Genomic DNA, 21,777 nt, shown 5'->3' with positions numbered 1-21,777 from the left:
CACTACCACTCCAGGTGTGCTCCCTCTCTCGAGCGCTACCACTCCAGGTGTGCTCCCTCTCTCGAGCGCTACCACTCCAGGTGTGCTCCCTCTCTCTCGAGCACTGCCACTCCAGGTGTGCTCCCTCCCCCTCCCTCTCTCTCTCTCTCTCTCTCTCTCTCTCTCTCTCTCTCTCTCTCTCTCTCTCTCTCTCTCTCTCTCTCTCGAGCACTGCCACTCCAGGTGTGGTCCCTCCCTCGAGCACTGCCACTCCAGGTGTGCTCCCTCCCTCTCTCTCTCTCTCTCTCTCTCTCTCTCTCTCTCTCTCTCTCTCTCTCTCTCTCTCTCTCTCTCTCTCTCTCTCTCTCGAGCACTGCCACTCCAGGTGTGGTCTCTCTCTCTCTCTCTTGAGCACTGCCACTCCAGGTGTGGTCCCTCTCTCTCTCTCTCTCTCTCTCTCTCTCTCTCTCTCGAGCACTGCCACTCCAGGTGTGGTCTCTCTCTCGAGCACTGTACAATTGCAGGAAGACTTCCTTACTTTATTAGTTAACGCTGCTTGCAATAAAAGCCAACATAACATTTGCCTTCCTGATTGCTTGTTTTATTTGCATGTTAATTTTGTGCTTCTGATACAAGCACTCCCAGATCCCCCTGAACACCAACATTTAATAGATTCTCACCATTTTAAAAAAAATTGCTCTGTTCTTAACAATGTGAATAACCTTGTCTTTCCCTACACTATGCTCCATCTGCCACATTCTTGCCCTCTCACTTACCTGTATAAATCTTTTGTAGACTTGTGTCCTCACAGCTTAATTTCCCACCTAATCATTTTATCATCCAACAAACTTGAAAGCATTACACTCCCTTTATTTTGAGTAATTCAGTTGCAAATAGCTGAGGCCCCAATCCTGATCCCTGCAGCACCCCACGAATAATAGTTTGCCAACCTGAAAATGATCCATTTATTGTTTGTTTTGTTCTTCAAGCAATTCTCTATCCATGCTAATATTACCCCAAACCTTTGAACCCTTGTAAAACAATCTTCCATGTGGCACCTTTATCCAAATATACTACTTCGACTGATTTCCTCTTTATCTACCCTGCTAGTTACACTCTCAAAAGATAGATTGTTGAACACTTTTTCCCTCTCATGAAACCATACTGACTCTGTCTAATCTTTTTTTCCCAAGTGCCCTTTTTCCACTTCCTTAATAATGGATTCCAGCATTTTCCTGATGACTGAAACCAGCTGCTTCTGCCTTTTATTAGATGAGTGTTTGGGAAAACTAGTGGTGCAGCTTTAAAGTAGGCTTAATTTTAAATTATCTTTATCTGACAAGGCAAGTGTTGCCCATTTGAGTGTAATTTTGTGTGGTCATCTAAATGGGAAATGGAGTAACTTTGAGTCAGTTTTTAATAACTTTAAAGGACTATACATCTTTCCTGTCGAATCCAAGTTATGAAGAGTAGACTTGTCAAATAGGCTGTTGTGCAGCTCCACATAATTATCACCTGCCTTTCTCCCTTCGCATACCCCTTTTTTCCTAGTGTCAGGAAGGGGGGCAAATTAAACCCCAAACTTCAGAAATTGAACTTAGTAAGGAGCCAAGAGCAGCAATGTATCTAAAAGCTGAAAGTAACATGGTGAAAATTGGGCTTATGCGCTTTATAATTAATGCTAACTTGAGAATCAAGCCACTAACTGCATTGAATTGAGACTTTTGCTGAATTCAAAAATTGAACATTCATTCATTCTTCAGCAGTTGATGAATACAGGCTTAGTGTTGAGGTGAACTGAATGATCTGCTGAATTTAGGATTGTGGGTCAAAAATTACTTAAAATGAAGCATAAAACACTCGTTTTGTTTAATGATGGAACCTAAATATTGAGCTGCTTCTGTTTTGTAATTTTGATACCCTCATCTTCTGCCAGTGTATATACCTTTTTTTATTGCCATTAATAGTTAGCGATTGTATGCTAGAGTTATGGTCAACATCAGACTACATTGTAGTGTCCTAGGAACAGCAATTTTGGACTACTTGTAGTATAAGTGCTGAGTGATGGGTAGCTGGAAGGATTAACTTTTGTAATTGTATTGAATTCTGATGAGCTTCTTCAGCATTGTAGTCTTAGTTCTCTCCATGTTAACTGATAATTAAGCTGAAGAAATGGGCATTACATAACTGAATCCAGTGCTCACATTTAATTATAGTGACAGATATGAAGCAGTCTGTGGCTGCATGCAGCAATACCTGGACAGCATTCAGGCTTGAGCTAAGTAGCAAGTAACATTCATACTACACAAATGCCAGGTAATGACCATCTCCAACAAGAAAGAATCTATTCATGGTGTTCCTCTCCATGACATTCAATGGCAATATATCCCCCACCATCAGCAGCCTGAGGGAAACCATTGATAAGAAACTTAACTGGACAAGCCACAAATACTATGGCTGCAAGAGCAAGTTAGAAGCTAGCAATTCTGGCAAGCAACTCCCCTTACTCCTCAAAACTTGTACACCATCTACAAGCACAAGTCAGGTGTATGATGGAATATTCCCCATTTGCCTGAATGTGTGCAGCTCCAACAACACTTGAGCTTAACATCATCTTGGTCAAAGTGGCCTGTTTAATTGACATCTCATTCTCCACCTTAAACATTCACTGCTTGCACTACCAGCACGTACCAGTGTGTACCATCTACAAGGTGTACTGCAGCAACTGCTTCAACAGCACCGTACAAACTCATGACCTTTACAACTTAGAACAAGACAGAAGTTGCATGGGGAAGTTTTCCTCTAAGTCGCGCTTCATTCTGTTGGAAAATATATTGTTCCTTCACTGTCGCAGGATAAAACTCCCTCCCTAATGGCACCATGGGTGTATCTGCACCACACAGCCGCTCAAGAATGTGGCTCATCACCGCTGCCTTGAAGGCAATTGGGGATGGGAGATAAATGCTGGCCTTGCCAGTGATTCTCACATTCCATGAACAAATTTAAAAAAAAAAAACATTTTTGAGTTTAGTCTCTGCTGGATACTTCACAGACCTAGGCTGAATGGTCATTCAACTTGCATTACGTATTTATCTTTCCTTCAATTTTTGTGAGCTTGGATCAATATAGTTGTGATAATGAACTCGGGTCAGGAATTTGAACTCGAGTGCAACTTATTAACAAGCGACCTATTTGCTGTGCAGTTTTGAAGTACAGAGCCAATTTGTGGGCTTGCTACAGTTAGTGGTATAATGTGACACTAATTTGCAACTCAAGGTATTTGAATTTTCAAATTTTCATATTGCAGAGGAGTAAGTTATATGTTTGAATTATTTGTCATCACCTGGATGAATTTCTTTTTTAAAATCTCAAAGCCAGGTTGCTTACAGAAACTTTAAAATGCAATTGGCTGAACTTTGGCCCTTTTCTCCATCAGTAAAATCTATAATAAATGGATGTAAACTTTACAAATCAAACTCTAGCAAAGCTTTAAAGTAAGATGTCCTCCAACTCCATGCATTCCCAGCTGATCTCCCATCACCACCTCTCTGTAAACCTGAGGTCATCTAAAACTGCTGCCGGTGTCCTTTATTTGCTCCCAAGTCCCATTCACCTATCGCCCTCTACTCACTGACCTACGTTGGCAACACCTTGATTTTAAAATTCTGATCCTTGCTTTCAAATCCTTCCATGGCTTTGCCCTCTCTATCGCTAATCTCCTCCAGCCCTATAACCCTCCAATCTTTGTGTTTGTCTAATTCTGGCCTCTTGAGCATCCCTGATTTTAATTGCTCCATGATTGGAAACCATGCCTTCAGCTACTTGGGCCCTAAGTGCTGGAATTTCTTCCCTAAACTTCTGATTCTCTATCTCTCTTTTTTCCTTTAAGACACTTGTTAAAAAACCTACTTGTCCCATCCTGTGCTCTAGAGAGCAGGTTGGACATAATTCAGAAAATTTGAGCATTTTTATCCCATTTCACCACACTGACAAACTAATGTATCTGTACAGTATTTGTCCTGCAATCCTCTTCTGATACCTCCAACCCTATTCCAGCTTGTTTGTTCAGTAGAAGAATTTGATAAAATATAATCTGTGAAGAAGTCGGCTCTTTTTAAATGATCCTATCCTTGAACTGCTGTGCTTCAGCTGCCCCGCCCACTTCACGCAGTATCTGTGCATTGTTCTAGCTAGGCATACTGCTGCTCAGTTGAAACTGGTGACTGTCTTCCATTTGCTGGCTGCTGTCCCTGAAACTAAACAATACATCCATTCTTAGACACAGATCTGAAGTTTAAGATCACGTGCTGAGATTGCCTGTTTGCCCTATAGCGGGAGCCCAAAGTCGCAGAGATCTGTAGGACATTAAATATTCAAGCATTTCTCATTTTGGGTAGCAACCTGCTGATCTTCCATTCAGAATGCAGGGAACTTTTAACCAACCTAACCATCCTCCCTTTGCCCAACTACTCCTTTAGTAGAGTTGGCTGGCAAATACAATACTTTGGCATTTGCTGCATTGAATACAATTATGTATAGGAATATTAATGCTTTGTTTCTTGACTCAATCGTATTTCTTTGAAGACCATATTTTTTCTGTTGACCTAAATATATTTTGACCTTAATTGTTTTTAATGTGCCAAATTAACTATCTAATTGGATATCCTAGTGGAAAGAGGTTTATTGTAGTCCAATTAAATTACTTTGCAGCATTTAACTGTTAAATCTGGGCTTCGAAAGAGGAGTGGGGTTAATTGCATGGCTTTTTCAAGGAGCCAGCACAAACTCAATGGCCTGATTGGTCACCTGCACTGAATGATTCTATTCTTTGCAGATATGTTTGGCTGAACTTTCTGAATGAAGTTTTGAAATTTGTAAAAGGAAAGTTTGCACATTCCCAAGGAAGGCTGCCTTGATCCCTTTTGTTTTACCTTATAAACTTTTAAAAAAATAGGCATGTTTTGTTTCTCTTGGATATCTACAGTTATTGTACAGCTGCTCATAGATACAGTTATCTAACTGTGGATGATTTTGAGCTGAGCAATAACATTTAAGGAAAATATGCTTGGGATAAAAATGAATGTAAATTCAACTTTGACCGTGAGAAAACCACGGCAATTGTGAGGTAGCCAAGGAGTGGGTTCAGTACACCGTCATCATTTAGCTCCAACTGGGGGGTAAAAATGATCTCGTGGTAGTGATAATGCCCAAGAATGCAGTTCCAGGGAAATTCCTGATTTTTATTGCTGCCAAATTATTTGCATGTTACACTTTTCAGATTTAAGTGCAATCACAATGTTACAAAAGTTGAGATTCACTTAAAAATGTTATTTGCACACCAGATTGAGAGAAGGGCTATGGGTAACAACATTTTGAACATTTGAGTGTATTACATTAGATATGGTTTTTGTATTTCTGTATCTCTCAATTTAACCTATTGTGACTGTCTCAAAATATTCCTTGAAATTTTATCAGATCAAAAGACAGGACTTGAAATCTGTAGCAGCTATAAATGGGTTTTCTTTTTCCCTTCATTATTGGCTGTGTGATTTTAAAAACACTTGAGACTGACTTCTTGTCAGAAGCCATTGTTGGAAATGGTTTTAACACTTTGCGCCACTGTGGACCAGTATCTGACAATCCCCACACAACAAGCCACTGATTCCAAGGATGCTGCTATGGGCATTGTCCACTGTAAGTTAAAATAAAAATGATGAGTAGTCTGTGTGGGAACTGGGTTAACCCTGCCTCTTCACCATTATATTCTCCTTGCCAACTGAAGGGAAGCTAGAAAATGATTCTGCACCAAATTCTTGTTCGGTCAGCATCCCCTATCAGGAATGAATGGAGACCCAGAGATAAGTGTAGCCATAATTCTGCCAGAGGCCACGGTGAGGGACAGGTATCTCCTCCAAAAATCTCTTATACTAACCTCTCAAATACTAATATCAGAAACTATTGGGTTCATCTCTAAGCAATACTAAAAACTGCAACTTAAAATCAAGCACAGTTATTTCCTTTTTAAGCAGTGTTACAGTGAGCTCTGTTGTGCAGTAATACAGGTTCATGGTCTGCTGAATTGGCTGTTGACATTCCTGCTTTGAGTACCACCAACTCAGGAAGCTGATCTTGGCCATCAGAAGGGTTTAACTGGTAAATGTTAATCAGCTGTAATATTGTGAATTTGAGGATTACCAGCTGCTGGCAAGGGTCAGCTTGTTTCAGTGGTAACACTGTTTTGGAGTTTTAAAAGTTCAATTCCAGCTGCAGAGTTTGAGCACCTTCCTAAGCTGAGACTTCAGCGCAGAACTGAGGGTAGTGCTACTTTATCAGAAATGCAGTCTTTCATTTGAGATGTTAAACTGAGGCAGTGTCTGTCTGTTCAGGTGGATGTTAAAATTACATTGATAGAGAGGATGTTCCCCCATGTCCTGGCCAATCTTCATCCCTTAACCTACATCATTAAAACAACTTTTATTGCTGTTTGTGGGACACCTTTACGCAGTTTGACTGCTGTACTTGCCTATGTAACAATAGTGATTACATTTGAAAATTCCATCCCAGGGCCATTGAGATTTTGAAAGTCATTGTAGAAGAACGGTAGCCAGCAAGAATGAGCGACTCCGTCAAACATCAGATGAAAGGCACCCTCTACATGGTCATACCCCTACACCCAGCCACCTAAAATCAAGGAGGAGCTTCATGAACAGTGTTGTTCCATTACAATCAACCCCATCTGAAGCCTGCATCTCCTTGTGGAAAGACCGGCTCGCCAGTCTCGAACAACCCCCAGCGATGGAAATTCTACCGGATGAAAGCCTTCCCCCAGGAGCTAATTACAACTGGGCAACCTGGAAGTGCTTTAACAGACTTAGGACTGGAAAAGGTCGTTCAAAGGTGTCACTAAGCAAATGGGGATATACAACCAGCCCAACAACTTGTGAATGTGGAACTGAGCCACAGACTATACAACATCTCCTGCAATGCCTGTCGCTAGAGGAACCCTGCACTGTTGCAGATCTTGCCGAATTCAACAACAAGGCGCAAAAATGTGTCCAGTTCTGGCTGGGCCATGAATAGACTGTCCGTGGACACGATAGGAAGATTATAGACGTGTCCATTTGTTTTTCCACGTGGTAGGCTTAAGAAACTAAAAGGTGTTGTTGGAATTTTAGCAGCATTATTTGATATTGATGCAATTGTGTTACCAGTTTATTTGGAGATTTTGACATTACTTTTGATAATCATTGGCTACTTAGGAAAATATTGCATTTAGTTTTGTCTGAAATACTAACAGCAAATGAGTGCAGACGAAAATATTACTGCTACCTAGATACTATAATCTGATGTAACCAATATTTGATGTTTTCAGTTACGATAATGTAGCATTACCTACAATATATTGGCATACCCATTTACCGCTACTTCAACCTGATCATGTATGCTATGTTATCTAATACATTAACCTCTCGTCACATGGCTAGTTAGGAATCAAAATATGGTTAATTGCATTCTGTTTGTCTATTAATCATGTTTTATTTGTTGATGTCATCGGGCAGGTAATTGCAATATACACATTTGGTGCATACTTGTTTGCTTCAACCTCTTTTTGTATCTTTATTGTAAAATGAGAGGTGACAAGTGTGTTTTTGCTCAATGAGTACTTACTTCTGTGGTTACTGAGTTATTGCACTTTTTAATGAAAAAAGCCTCTCTTTATGTTCTACTATAGTTAAATATGGCAGATTGCTTCATTAAGCTGTACGCTCTAAATGTGGGTGTCACTGGTATTTATTGCCCATCTCCAGCTGCTTTGAGCACTCCAGTCCATCTGGTGAAAGTACTAAGACAGTGTTAGGTATGCCACAGTTTTCACCCAGTGACATTGAAGGAACATCAGCTCAGGATGGCATGTGACCTGAAGGGAACTTGATGGTGTTTGGCCAAAAGTTTGGGAAGTGTTGCAGAAGTTTTGGTGAGGTTCTGCAGTGCACACTAGCCATGGTGTGCCCATGCTTGAGGGAGTGAATGTTTAATCTATTGGATGAGAGTTTTGATCACTATCATTGCTTTGCCCTGGATGGTGTTGAGCTTGAGTGTTGTAGCCGCACCCAAGGGGGAGTCTTGAATTGTGCCTTGTAAGTGAAAAGGCTTTGGGAGTTGGAACGCAAGCCACTTGTTGAATACTATGTTTAAGTAACTATGCACGTGACCTATATTTACTTGTATTATGTGTAGGGCATTTTCTCAGTTACTACATTTGGCTGAAGCTGTTGTATTATAGAGACACCTTTAGCTAATCAGCAATTTCTATTGAACAACACTTCCATGGTCTCCTGCACTAGGGGCCTTCACTTGGGTTTCTCAAAGGTATGATTTTTGGTTTTAATTTGTACAAAGGTGAACCTAAATACCTCCTAAATAATTAGTATATCTCTAGGACAAAAACATGAGGGAATCATTGAGCATGATGTACTATAATCAGACTCGTGCAGAATCGAGTCTTTTGAATGAAATATTTCAACGGATAAAGTCATGTTAAGTGTGACCATTGCAAGTAAATCCTTTCCATTCTAATCAGCTGTGTGCCTAGAGAAATTCACTAGCTTTCCCTTTTTTTTCCCAGAGTTACATTTTAACACTTGATGTAACATTATTATTGAAATTATTTTGAGAGCTTCACTACTCTTGAAAAGTGACTGCAGATTCCTCTTCCATGCACTGGCTTGTTTTACAATTGTTCCTGTAATCAAATAATGCATGGTAGTGTTTAATAAATTAGTGGGTTGCATCCTACACTTCAGCCATGCTTCCACAGAACAACAATCACACTTCATAGCCATAATCTAATTAACTTTGTTCTGGCCAAACATCACGTTTTTGATGCAATTTTTTCAAACCTAATTTGCTGAACTTCAGTTGAAAGGCTGTTTTAGCTGGTTTGCTAAGAAACATAGCTGCTGAGCCCAATAATAATACAGTGGACAGTTTGGTAGGGAATCACAATTGTAAACATTCAGATTAACTGTTTTCTTGCTGTAGGCCATTTAATGACAGGCTGATACATTTGTGCTTGAAAGGGAAATAGAGAAAAAGGGAGTTTTAATGAAAAAGCCTCATTCTATGTTCTGCTTTATTAACGTATGGCATATTGCTTCATTTAAGCTCTATCCTTCATCAAATGAGAGGAATTGTACCAAAATTATACTTATCCCAATTTTGGCATGGTAAGTATTTAAATCAAAAGATGCTTTTTCTTATGCATTGTAGTTTTAATCTTTTCACCATGACCATGCTGCCTTTGGAAATTTACGCATGTTTGCCTTGTTTCGCTCTTCAGACTACCACCTAAGTGCCCTTATTTTGGTACTTTTCACAGTTATGGAATCTGCTGCTGACATTTTTTTTCATCTTGGAAGTTCAGGCCTAATTCATGATTTTAAAGCTTTTGCTATGACCAGTGCAGTGGGTTACCATGTGTATCTTGTTCTGTCATCTAAATACTTTTGATCATCTGGCATTACCTTGAACATTTTCAAACCCCATGACTGTCTGCTATCAACAAAGCACTTGGTGCATATCTACTGTCCTCCAAAATCACTCCAACTTCTGTAGTTGATGGCTCATCCTTTTGATCCCCCCTCTATATGCTATACAGCTACTGCTTTAGTACACACGCACACTCTAGAATCTCTTCATGATCTCACTCCTGCTCTATGGGCCAGTGATCTTATTTCAGTTCCCCAAACAATTCTTAATCTATTTTTGCTTCCACTCCTCCATCCTTTGTCTATTGTTTTTGGCTTCTGGTGAACTTTCACATCTTGCCCATCAATTAAAGCTGCACCCAAGAAAACTGATCATCTCTTGACCATAACCTTGCAAATCTCAATATTTAAAAAAAGTTGAACACTCTTATCGCTTATACTATTTCTATTTGAGAGAGTTTTTTGTATCTCTCACTCAGATATCCCTCTTCTCTCTAGCCTCAAATCCACTCTTACCTTCAGCTTTTCTGTATTTTCTTCAGATTCAGACCTTGTTACTATATAAACAAATGTCAAAGGTGGGAGTGGTTGGCTCTTGACATCAAAGAAACACTCAGGCGAGTGTGGCATCAAAGGAGCCTAGCAGAATTTAATTTGACGTCATAGTGACGCACAATGAGATAGTTATGGTTCTTGGAGGCCAATCATTGTAGCCCTAGCACAAAACTGCAGAAATTCGTAGGGCAGCGCACTCTGCCCAACCATTTTAAGCTGCATTGTCAGTGACCTTTTTTGCATCACAGCCTAGAGTTGGGTGTTTGCTAATAATTTTAGTGTTCAGTTTCATTTATAGCTCTTGAATAATGAAGCAGCAAACCTACAGAATTTGAAGAGCTAGGGATGAGAAATGACAGGTAACTTTTGCAATTGATGAGTGCCAGGTACTAACTACCTCCAGGACGAAACCCAACCATCTCCCCCTCAATGTCACCACTATGGCCCATTGACTATTGACCAGAAACTCACCTGAAGCAGCCGTATTGAAGGTTGAGGCTACCAGAGCAGAGTGGCCTGAGTAGATCATCTTTCAACCCCTTAAATCCACACTTCTATTCCTCTGTCTTTTCTTTTGTTGCAATGCAGTAAAATGCTGGGCAAGAAAAGACCATTAGTCCATTTAATCTCCTACTGGTTTGCCTAATTTTAAGACTGGGAGCCCTCTGCTTTTTTAACAGGAATGTAGTCAGTCTCTCCCCTTTAAAATAAACCATAGTTTTCAGTTCTGCCATTTTTTGGTAATTTTATTATCCTTTTTATATTTAAAAAAAAGCCCAAAATATTTTCCTTTTGTCATTCCCTCATTTTAAACTGTCCCCTTAGTCCACTATTCCTTTATCGAGCATACAAATACAAATTTTACAGTGTAATTTATCTGTACCTAGGTTTAAAAAAAAATATATAATTTCTATTAAGTCTCCCTTATCTTAATTTCGAGAGTTGAGATCCAGGGTGGGTGCCCTAAATTCAGGGATCTGCTTTGGACTCCTCCAAGAATCAACTTTCTGCAATAATGCGAACAAAACTAAACACTGAACCCAAGGTGTGGTTTCGGCAATACCAGGTACAACTTTGTCACCTTTCTCAGATGCTTGTAAATTCCAAGCCTGGCATCACTCAACCACCACTACTTCATTTACTTGTCTCTGCCCCTGGTCTCCTCAGCCTTGTCCTGTCCTTCATCTGATTTATTGAGCTTTAGACATGTTGCAGATTTTTTTTAAAAATAAACCCTACGAGACATTTACAGTTCTTGAAAATTTTGTCATGTACATACATAAAATTATGGTGTTGTCTTTAAGCCATTCCTCCGAAGGCCTTTTAGAAGAAACACCAAAAGTTGCAAAAAAAAAAAATGCGTTGGCTTGTCAGAATGAGAGGTGGCACTTATGAAAAGTGACAGAAATCAGGCCTCTCCCAATTACAGCAGAGTTGGAGCGATTAGCATGACAGGTCACCAAGATTAAAATGGTTATGTTGCATCGATGGTTTCACTGGTCAATGAAACTAATGGGAGGACACAAATTTAAAATCATTTAAGTTGGTCATTTTTAAAAGGGTGGTTAGAATATAGAATTTACGTTTGAGAATTGCAAAGTCAATGAATTTTGACTCACTTTAAAAGGGAATTAGATAATTACTTGAGAAAAGAATCGTAAAGATATGAGACATGAACAGAAGAGGGAGGATTGGAGTGTTTTGTGGAGAGAGGCACAATACAGGCTTGACAAGCTTTCTTTTGCTGTAAGATTTTGTGAAAGAGTTCCAAATTCTAAATTGTAATTTATAGCATGTTATACTGAAACTTGCCAGTAATGCCTTTCCTATGTGGGCAGATGTATTTTGCCATCGCCACACCCCCAATTTCCTCCATCTGAATTCTTAACCTTGATAAAACTTGACCAGTTGGTTTGTTCTGATGGGGACCATTTTAAAAATAAGTTGATTGTTCTGGAGTGTAATGGTGTTTAGTGTTTAGCCGCTCTTCTAGATAATGTCTCTGAATTGGTGTGCAGTGAAGGCATGAGCAGGAAGCAGGCAAAATGGTGTCAATCATTTGCAGTGTAATATAATAAATGCAAATAAATTCACTTGCATAAGCTGAGAGGAGCTTGTAGTGCAACGTACTCCTGAGTCACTTACGATTTGCATATACTGTGTCAATGGCTCTTATAAGGAACTAAATGTTGAAAATAGATTACGCTAATCTGAACAGTTTGAAATTGCTCTTTGAAAGTAACTAAACAGCATATCAGGGGCATGTGCATGAGTGAGTAATGCTAATTTTTTAAATCCCCTCGAGCACTGTTTATGAAGTCATGTGGGACTCTACCTACCACCCATGCAATATGGTGCAATGTTCTTGCAGTGTGAGTGACTCCTCCCAGATGCACACTGACCACACAGCACAGTAAGCTTTCCTGTATGCAGCTGCACTCAATCATTTTTAGCAAGATTTTAATATTTTTGACTGCTTGCACATTGTGTTTTCTTAGTGTGTTTTATTTTGAAAACTAGGTTTAATGTGACATACAAGTGGGAAAACGAGTGAACATTGTTCATTGCACTTCCAAGAATGGCAGCAGACTTGTGACTTCTTAAAATCATTTAGATGGCAAGAATTACAATATTGATCATGAAGTGATTCAACTCAACTGCTGCTGGGTTTATTTGTTGCAGCTCGGTATCATGTCCATTGCATCTGTATTTTAATTAACTCCTTTTAAAATCCTTCGAGCTGCTAGATCACCACTAGGATTGACTGATTTATAGGCCTTGTATTCTCAGAAAGGAACTGTTAGAAATTTGACAAGGTATTTCTCTCTGATTTAAATTTTGAGGCCAATGAATAATTCCAAAACGCCAGTAGTGTAGAAATGGGTATGGAGGCAGTGAGAGATTTTTTTTATTTTTCAGGTATCCAAGTTTACAAAACATTTTGTGTAGAGGGACAGTAATGTTTTTAAAGCATCAGTCAATTCCCCTTAATCAAAATTTTCACTTCAGTATTAAGTTACATCCATGGAATTGGGACTGGCCAATATAACCTAGCATAGGATGTGTAGCTAGCAGACTTCTAATCCACTTTGAGCAAGATTCAAATTCAGATCTTGGAAATGAAAGGCATTTATGTAGATCTGCACTAACCAATCCAGTGAACTTGAGTGATCGTTTTGGTGAATACTTAGACCTCTAATGTCTCAAAATCTGTAACACAATGATTTGGCTATTAGAAATGGCATATTGGAAACAAAATCGCAGAAAGCAAGTTCTTATTCTGGTGATAGTATGCAAGAAAGGCATTATATAATAGTTACATTGTTCAGGCATGGCTATACAAAGATGCTTTTGGGCTTTGCCTTTCAGATGGGAGTCTGGATTCTGATTTTGCCTTTCCTAGGTTTGAGCCTTGGTGAGACCATACCTAGAGCGTTGTGTGCAGTTTTGCTGATCTTACCTAAGGAAGAATATACTGGCCATAGAGGGAATGCACCGGAGATTCACCAGACTTAATCGCTGGGATAGTGGGATTGTCCTATGAGAGATTAAGGAGACTGGGCTTGTATTCTCTCAAGTTTAGAATGAGAGGTGACCTCATTGAAGTGTACAAATTTCTTACAAGGGTAGATGCAGGGAGGATGTTTCCACTGGTTGTGGGGGGGAATCTAGAACCACGGGACACAGACTCAGAATAAGAGGTAGGCCATTTAGGACCAAGATGAGGAATTTCTTCAGTCAGGGTGGTGAATCTTTGGTGGTGAATCTGTTGTCTAGCCCAGAGGGCTGTGGAGGCTCAGTCATTAAGTATATTCAAAGCGGTGGTCAATAGATTTCTAGATACCAATGACATCAAGGGATTAGGGGATAGTGTGGGAAGATGGCATTGATGTAGAAGACCAGCCATAATCTCGTTGAATGGCAGAGCAGGTTTGAGGGATCGAATGGTTTACTCCTCATATGTTCTTATGATCCATCTGTTAGGCTTCAATATTGGTTATTTTGAAATGATCAGTTTCCTTTTCACTTGTATATAAGCTTCACTGGTCCATCTGGGACAGGCCACTGTTCATTACCCACGCCTGTAATAGCCTTTTATTATTGGCTGTCCTGAATACATATCTACGTATTGCAATATGGACAAGTATCTAAGCTAGTACTGTGACTGAAATTCCTGCAGTTTGCAATGTGATAAGTGCCCACCCCACTGTGGGCATGTTATAAAACCCAGCTTTGTACGCCCCTAATGTGCAAGGGTGGGGAATTTTTTTTATTATTCATTCATGGATGTGGGTGTCGCTGGCTAGGCCAGCATTTATTGCCCATCCCTAATTGCCCTTGTTCAGAGGACATTTGAAGAGTCAACCACATTGCTATGGGTCTGGAGTCTCATGTAGGCCAGACCAGGTAAGGATGGCAGACTTGTGACAATCGGCAATGGTTTCATGGTCATCAGACTTTTAATTCCAGATTTTTATTGAATTCAAACTTCACCATCTGCCATGGTGGGATTTGAACCAGGGCCCCCAGAGCATTACCCTGCATCTCTGGATTACTAGTCCAGTGACAATACCACTGCCACTGCCTCCCCTTATAATATTACATTAGGCTGCTGGAAATGGCTATAGAAGCCTAAAGAAGGGTGTAATCAGCTTTTGTTAGGGCTGATGTTTCAGGCCACTGATGGTGTAACCAGTTATGTTTTTTTGTCACATTCTAAATTCATTGTGTAGTATACCTCGTTCAACAACATACACGCTTCCTTTGTCAAAAGCTTAAAACCCACTCTCTGGATCCCAGCATTATTCAGTGGTTATGTTGCTAGTCATATGTACTTTAGATTGTCATGCTAAAGGCCAACATATAACTTGGTGAGGAACACGTTAAGTGCAGCATTGAAAATCAGCTTAAATTTTCCCATTCCCATGCAAAGACCTAATACACAATTATATTTTCACCTTGGAGCGCTTCCAATATTCTTCTACTTGGATTACATTTTTTTACCTTGAATTTATACTTTTAAAAATGGGGCTTGCAGGAAAAGTGCAAGAGCGCACAATGTTACAGGTTATAATTTAAGAAATTTGAATATTGCACACAGAAAACTTCTGCTCTGAAAATAGTGCTCATAATTCCTCAATCTTTTAAATGTAAGTCATCATTTTTCCTTGCAGTTCATGTGTTTTAAAAAATATTCCAGTTTCCAAGAATGTTGCAAAACCTTCGAGCTGGGCCGCATGAGAGATGAATGGTGGCATACTTGCTTGCAATTACTACTGGCATTGTTTGAAAATATGCAGTAAATTCCAATGAAATTCTGTACGCTACATGGTAGCAATAAAGGGTAGTCAATAAGAATCATTTTGGAACTTGATATCCAATTAATCAGGACCTTGATAGCTTTTGGCTTGTTTTTAAAGATGTAATATATTCGAAAGCTGAGTGGGTTAAAACATGCCATTGCAATGAGAACTCATACCAGACTATCCATGGCAAAATCATTTTTTTACCTGCAGCAATAGTTAGACTTGTAAGTGGCTCTGTGATGAGATTAAAATGCCAGCTAATATTCTTTCAAAGGAGAGCGGCTGCTGCTTATTGTATCTGAATAATTCAACTAGCTGATTCTAGAAATCCTTGATCAAATTCCATTTGTGACAGAAGCAAAAAAACATGCTGTAGCTTTTCAATATGGCCGCATCCTTGTGTGCATTTTACTTGTTGGCTTCCATAATCGCCTCAGGCCTTATTAGCCCAATTCAGTTCCATTTAAAAATTCCAAGTGCTGTCCTGAAAGAAAGTACACATCACCACCTCCAACTTTCTCCTGACATGAGAGAAACCCATGCCAACTGTACCCCATTCACTACTGGTATCTTCTGCTGCTGTCTGACCTTGCTGCCGTTTCACTGGTCAATGCAATCATAGTTGGTAGTTCCTCATTTTAAGGAAAGGCGTTTTTTTTTACAAAAAAAGCCCTTGGCCCCACAGGATGTAATGTGACAGTGATCACCCTACCCTCTCCTATTCCCAAGATGTAACACTTGACTGGGAAGACAGAAAAGTCAAAGTTCTTGGGCCTATAGGAAGGAATATTAGAACTGACCATGGACCATTTCCTTTGGAGACAAAAATCCGAATTGGCACGACGGGGAAAAGAAAGGAAACTTCACATCTCTTGCTTCCTCTACTGACCCCATCTGAGGCAGTTTACTTGTCTTTACCACCCCTCCCTCACTTCCTGTTCTACAATCTCCCTTCATCTTTCCTACCTATTCTCTTCTCTGTTTCCCCTGCACGAGCTCCCCATTTTGTCTCTTTTCTCTGTCTCTCTCTGATTCAAGTAGCTTCTGTATAAAATGTAACTGTTGGAATTTCTAATGGATAAAGGAAATATAAAAAACAATTTCTAAAAAGGGTCTGAAGTATGTATGCCTGGTCAAGGTGAACCCCCTCCTACCCTCTGCATCTCAAGATTGTCCTGGTGATTGGCTGGTAGTTTTAGCTTATTTGCATATAATCAAAGATGGCAAAGTGATTTATATGCTGGAAGAAGGTGGTGAAAGTGTGCTTTCCTTCCCACCCACCCCCCCCCCCCCCCTCCCCTCAGTTCCATTTATGCAGTTTTTGTAATTCATGACCTTACATGGAGAGGAAGATTTGCTAAGAGGCTGCTATACAAAAGATAATTGGTGAGTGATGTCATTCTGTCTTTGAGCTGATCTGTTCATCGGGTGAGCCAAGATTCAGCTTGTAAAATGTAAACATGCAATTCACTGTGTTTACTCCAAGCTGCATCATCAGCTGAATTGTTTTTTCCAGCGGCTTTCAAACACAGAAATTGTCTTGCACTTACTCCCTGCGGAGGATTCTTAGCTGCTTGAAATTGAGTCAGGAGGAGATGCATTTCCATAAAAAGGCATATTCTCTGAGAAAAAAAATGGTCTGCAGCATGGAGAGGAAATGGCCAGAAGCGGAACTAATAAGTGTTCTGCAATGCAGTGCAGAGAGGGGAAACGCAACGGCAGACCAGAGATGGAATCCAAATGTTGCAGTGGAACGCTTAACCAGTTTAGGAATCTTTAAAATATTTCTTCAGGCTCTGGATTCTAAGCCAGTTTGAGTGTTTACCCTAAATTCTCTCATTGTGGCTTTTGAAAGAAATAACCAAAAAGTACTTAGTGTAATGAATTTTTGTGGTCAATTGGAAAGTAAAATTTGCAACTATTATAAATGATAAAATGCCACCAGAATTTGCAGTTGGTATTTATTCCTGTAATGCTGAAGTTGAGCAAAAGTAGTCACATGTTCCCAACTTTTTTTGCAATAAATTGATAGCACAAGTCATCTACTTGTCCAGCATCCTATGTTGGTTTAAGGATCTTACAATTGTGCAGGTGATTCAGGGAGTAGCCAACAAGCTACTCATTTCTTAATTACTTTTTTCCCATGATTACTGATCCTAAATTGCAACTTTTAATGAAAGACAACTCTGATTAATTTTCATCTGCAGATCTGACATGGGAAATAGCCTTAAAAGTACCACCCTAGAAACCACAGTCATAAATAACATTTCAAATTCAATGATGAGAAACATACAAAATTACAACACGGAACAAGGCTACTTACCCCATTGTGTCCGCCCTGGCTGGCGAGGAGCCATGTAGCTTAATCCCAGTTGAGTTGTTGGTCCGTAGTCTTGGCGGTTACAGCACTTCAAGTGCATATCCAAGTACGTTTTGAATATTGAGGGCTTTTGTTCTACCATCCTTTCAGGCAGTATGTTCAAGAACTCCACCCTCTGGCTGAAAAAAATTCACCCTCTAATGCCCTTTAAAGCTCTTACTGTTTATCTTAAATATATACCTCTGGTTATGGATCCCTCAATGGGGCCTTCTTATCCACTCCAAATCCCTTATAATTTTATACACTTAATTAGGTTTCCCTCAGCCTCCTCAGTTCCAAAGAAAACAACCCCAGCCTTTCCAAACTTTCTTCATAACTAAGTTCCTCTAGTCCAGGTAACATCCTGTGAAAACCAAAACAAATCACGAAGTCAGTGCAATACAGGCGTATTAGATATGGTGAGGAGAAAGGAATAGTCAACAGCAGCAATAGCAAGGTGAGGGGAGATTGAGCAGTCTCAGATTGACCAGGGTGGTCTTCATGCTGTAGATAAGGCAGAGTCTAGATTGAAGAATTCAAACAGGGAATGATGTGACTAGAGTTGGGTAGTGTGGTGGATGTGCTTGTGGAACTTGGAGGAAAGGGAAGTTACAGATGCAAATGCAATCGGAGGGCAGAGGGCCTCAAAGGTGGGCTTTTTGAAGAGGGAAGTCATCAGTGGAGACTGCTGCTTGTGTCAGCAAGTGCTGGGCTAGTGTCGTAGCTAGGTGTTTAGGAGTTGAGTCAAAGTGGAGTGGAGGGCATAAAAGATGGATCTTATGGAGGCGAAGAGTTTAATGATGGTTGAGAGTGGATTGAGGAAGTCCGAACGAGGCTAATGCAACCAAGCAAATCGTTGCAATTTTCAAATGGGCTTCTTTGTGTTGAGGGTGGAAGGAGTTGAAAAGGCTGGAGGGACTGATAGAGAACTTTAGGATTATCTTTGCAGTACACAGCTGTGGAGGGGAAGAAATGATATTATTGAAGGTGCTTTCAATTAGATCAGATTCGTTCCTCAAAGTTCACGAGAATGAAAAGAATTTCTACAAGTCCATTGATTTTTTAATATGCTCTAATTTCAATGTACACCTGTTTAGACACCCTGGACCTTCAGGCTTACTTGTACATTTGAAATTCTAATTGTGGAGAATTTGTGTAACCAGAGGTGCTCTAATTATCATACTCTATGCCAGATATCTCCGGAAAGCCCTATGTTGCTGGGTTGAAATAACCGTTCTTTGTGGGTTGAGACAAATTATTTCATTCAATCCCCAGGGAATAATCTTGAGCATATCAAAATGGAAGGTATAAATGCTACAAAGTGTCATTTGTAGAATAAGTATCTGTTTAAATGTGCAGGAAACCAAGAACCAGACATTTACAAACCTGCTGGAATGCAAGTAAACCAATTTGAGAGCCGTTTGTTCACGTGCATTTTCAGATTTTAAGATTTTGATAGCCTAGTTGCTGCTGCTAAAGGGATTGTAATAAAGTTTTGCTGTCAACCTTTTTGTTTTGCACTTTGCTCTAGCATCACTTTTCAGCTCCACTGATGGAGAGGGCTTGCTTTTTTCAAGGATGAACACAAGTCTCAAATTTGTGCATAGATGGACCAGCAAAAAAAATGAATTTGCATCAAAAGTGTGCGCTGGAACTGATCAGCGTATTGAGACCATCAGTAATTATGGTGTGATGAAGCCTCTATTTATAAGACAGGACATGATTGAGAAGTGACCTACTTTAATTGCTTTAATCTGTAACATAGCAACACTATCACTAACTTTACCATACTGATTTAAAAGTCCCCCTAGGTGTTGGGATTTCACTAGAGTATAATGGGCATATCAGATGCCTTTGCCATTTCTGTTTGGAGGTGAAAACATTCAACAAAAACAGCTATAGATTTTTTTATTCTTCCAGCTCGAGTTATCTAAAGAGTATTTTGAGTTGTGTGGCACTAAGGATTATAAATCAGTCTCTGGTAGTGGGAGAAGTTTGAGTTCATGGATTGAGTGTTACATGTTCAAGCAGAATTGTAAAGCACAATGTGGCTATTGGGTTCTTTGAAAGAGCTATGCAATTAGACCCACTCTTTTGTCCTTTCCCCATAGCCCTTCAAATATTTCCTTTTCCATATTTATCCCATTCTCTTTTGAAAGTTACTATTGCATCAGATTCCACCTCCCTCTCTCTTTCAGGCAGTGTATTCCAGATTAGAACCCGCTCTATGTAAAAAAAAAAAATCCCCTCCAGTGTATTTGCCTAAGCATTTCTTTCCTGTAGTGGATTGTCACCAATATGCTCAGTAAATCTAATGACACCATTAGGCCTGGAAGCATATTTATGTGGCGTCAAGACTGTTTGATTAATTTAAAGCCTTTTAAGCAGTGGATTACATTCTTTTCAGAGCAGGCTGTGTGCAAAGCAGGTTTTTTCAGTGTTTTATATTCTGTTGCCACGGGTGATTATGCCTGCCAACTATTGATGTGGGCTACATAAAATGGGACAGGAAGAGCGTTTTTAACAGGACACCAGATTGGGGTGTGGTCAGGTGACAGGAAAGAGATTTTACTGTGAGATGTATGTGCACCAGTATAACATTGCTATATATTAAACAAATGCTGCTCTGAGAAAGTGTTGTGGTGAACTGTGAATGTTCTTTCCGTTCTTTCACTGACCATAGCTTGAACTTGGGAAATGTTTGTTCCTTAGATGTATGAGTATTTATGCATAAATTCTATGTAGGATGTAGTTGAGCTGTTATGTGATTTGACAGTGTTGCATGCAATTCTAAGTGATCTGCCTGTAGGGTGTGAAGTGCATAAGAGCCCTATAGCTATAGCCTGAAATGTCCCTGTAAGGATTAGATATTTGGGTGAATTTTTTGGGTTTATCCTTTTTAATCTTCAGCCTTCCTCCCTCCCCCCACCTCACGCCCAACCTGATTTTCATTCCATTGAAATGGAGTTCAGAATTGCTTATCTCGAGCAGAGTTTGCTGACTATTTAAGATGGCTAGTCATTTTGCACCAGTGCAAATGTTAAATGCATTATATGAGCATGGTTGATTCAGCAGCCTAGTAAGTCTGGCATAGTTGATCTGATTTTGAATTCTGGAGCAGCCTGCCTTCGTTGATAGTTTCATTTATTCAGGCCTCTGGTGCTTGTAGAGAGGTGGCCTCCATTTTATCTAGCATGCTGTTCTGTTTGACATTGCAACATTTTTAATAATGAGAAACTGTAGCTCTTTGAAATGGAGGCACAAAGAAAAACCTCCATAGGTGGTAGTGGGGTTGTCACTATAGGTTTGTTTTTCTTCCTTTACAAAGCAGGATTTGTTAAAGATATGAAAAAGAGAGCTCTTTTTTCTGGATTTTTGTAGATTATAATATGGTGAGCAGATTATTTTTAAAAACCTGGCTCGTTTTTGTAGAGTGCTTTTTTGGAGACTAAAATTAAAAGTCGTCATCTCTCCTTATTAGTTTTCGTATACATCAGTTTAATTCACCAGTGATGTTGGCGAATGCAGATGAATGCTGAGCGGTACACAAAATACATGTTTTGTGGATTGTCTTTTTGTTCCTAAATGGGCTGTACCTTTTTGTCTTGCAGATAGTGACGCTGTTCAAGAACGTCACAGGATGCGCGAATACAAACTGGTCGTCCTTGGTTCAGGAGGTGTGGGGAAGTCTGCACTGGTAAGTACCAATAAAAGCATTAGCAGTAGCTCAGTTGTCCTAATTATAGTTATAATTTACTTCAGTCCATATAAATGGGAGTATTGGGAAAGCTGTCTCGCCTCAGGTGTTCAGATGATGTTGTTTTGAACTAAATTATAATTTTGTTCGCTAACTTTGAATCAGTGGCTGGGGTTTTTCATTTGTGGCCCTGAGCTGAAGTTCCCAACCCATGTTCTCTCCATCACCCAGACTGCCTACTTCAGCCTCCATAATAATGCCTGTCCCTTCCCCTGCCTCAGCCCATCTGTGTGCTGAAATCCTTATCCATGTCTTTGTTTTCACCCACTTTCCACTTTCTCAACTTGAGCTCATCCAAAATTCTGCTTTCTGTATTCTTAACTTGAATAGAGT

General features: G+C 39.8%; 1 protein-coding gene across 5 annotated transcripts in view; it reads left to right on the top strand.

Moving 5' to 3' along the window:
• Positions 1–21,777, top strand: part of rap1aa (RAP1A, member of RAS oncogene family a) — a 114,000-nt gene that overhangs the window by 45,756 nt on the left and 46,467 nt on the right. For all 5 annotated transcript variants that reach the window (XM_078546434.1, XM_078546435.1, XM_078546436.1 and 2 more), the window contains exon 2: positions 21,299–21,384. In XM_078546434.1, the coding sequence (XP_078402560.1) occupies positions 21,328–21,384 (57 nt within the window). In that variant the 5' untranslated portion in view covers positions 21,299–21,327. The remainder of the gene's footprint in view (positions 1–21,298; positions 21,385–21,777) is intronic.

Source organism: Cetorhinus maximus, chromosome 8, assembly GCF_964194155.1.
Source record: "Cetorhinus maximus chromosome 8, sCetMax3.hap1.1, whole genome shotgun sequence".
NCBI lineage: Eukaryota > Metazoa > Chordata > Chondrichthyes > Lamniformes > Cetorhinidae > Cetorhinus > Cetorhinus maximus.
Note: the sequence above shows the minus strand (reverse complement) of the source record. Positions and strands in the feature narration are given on the sequence as shown.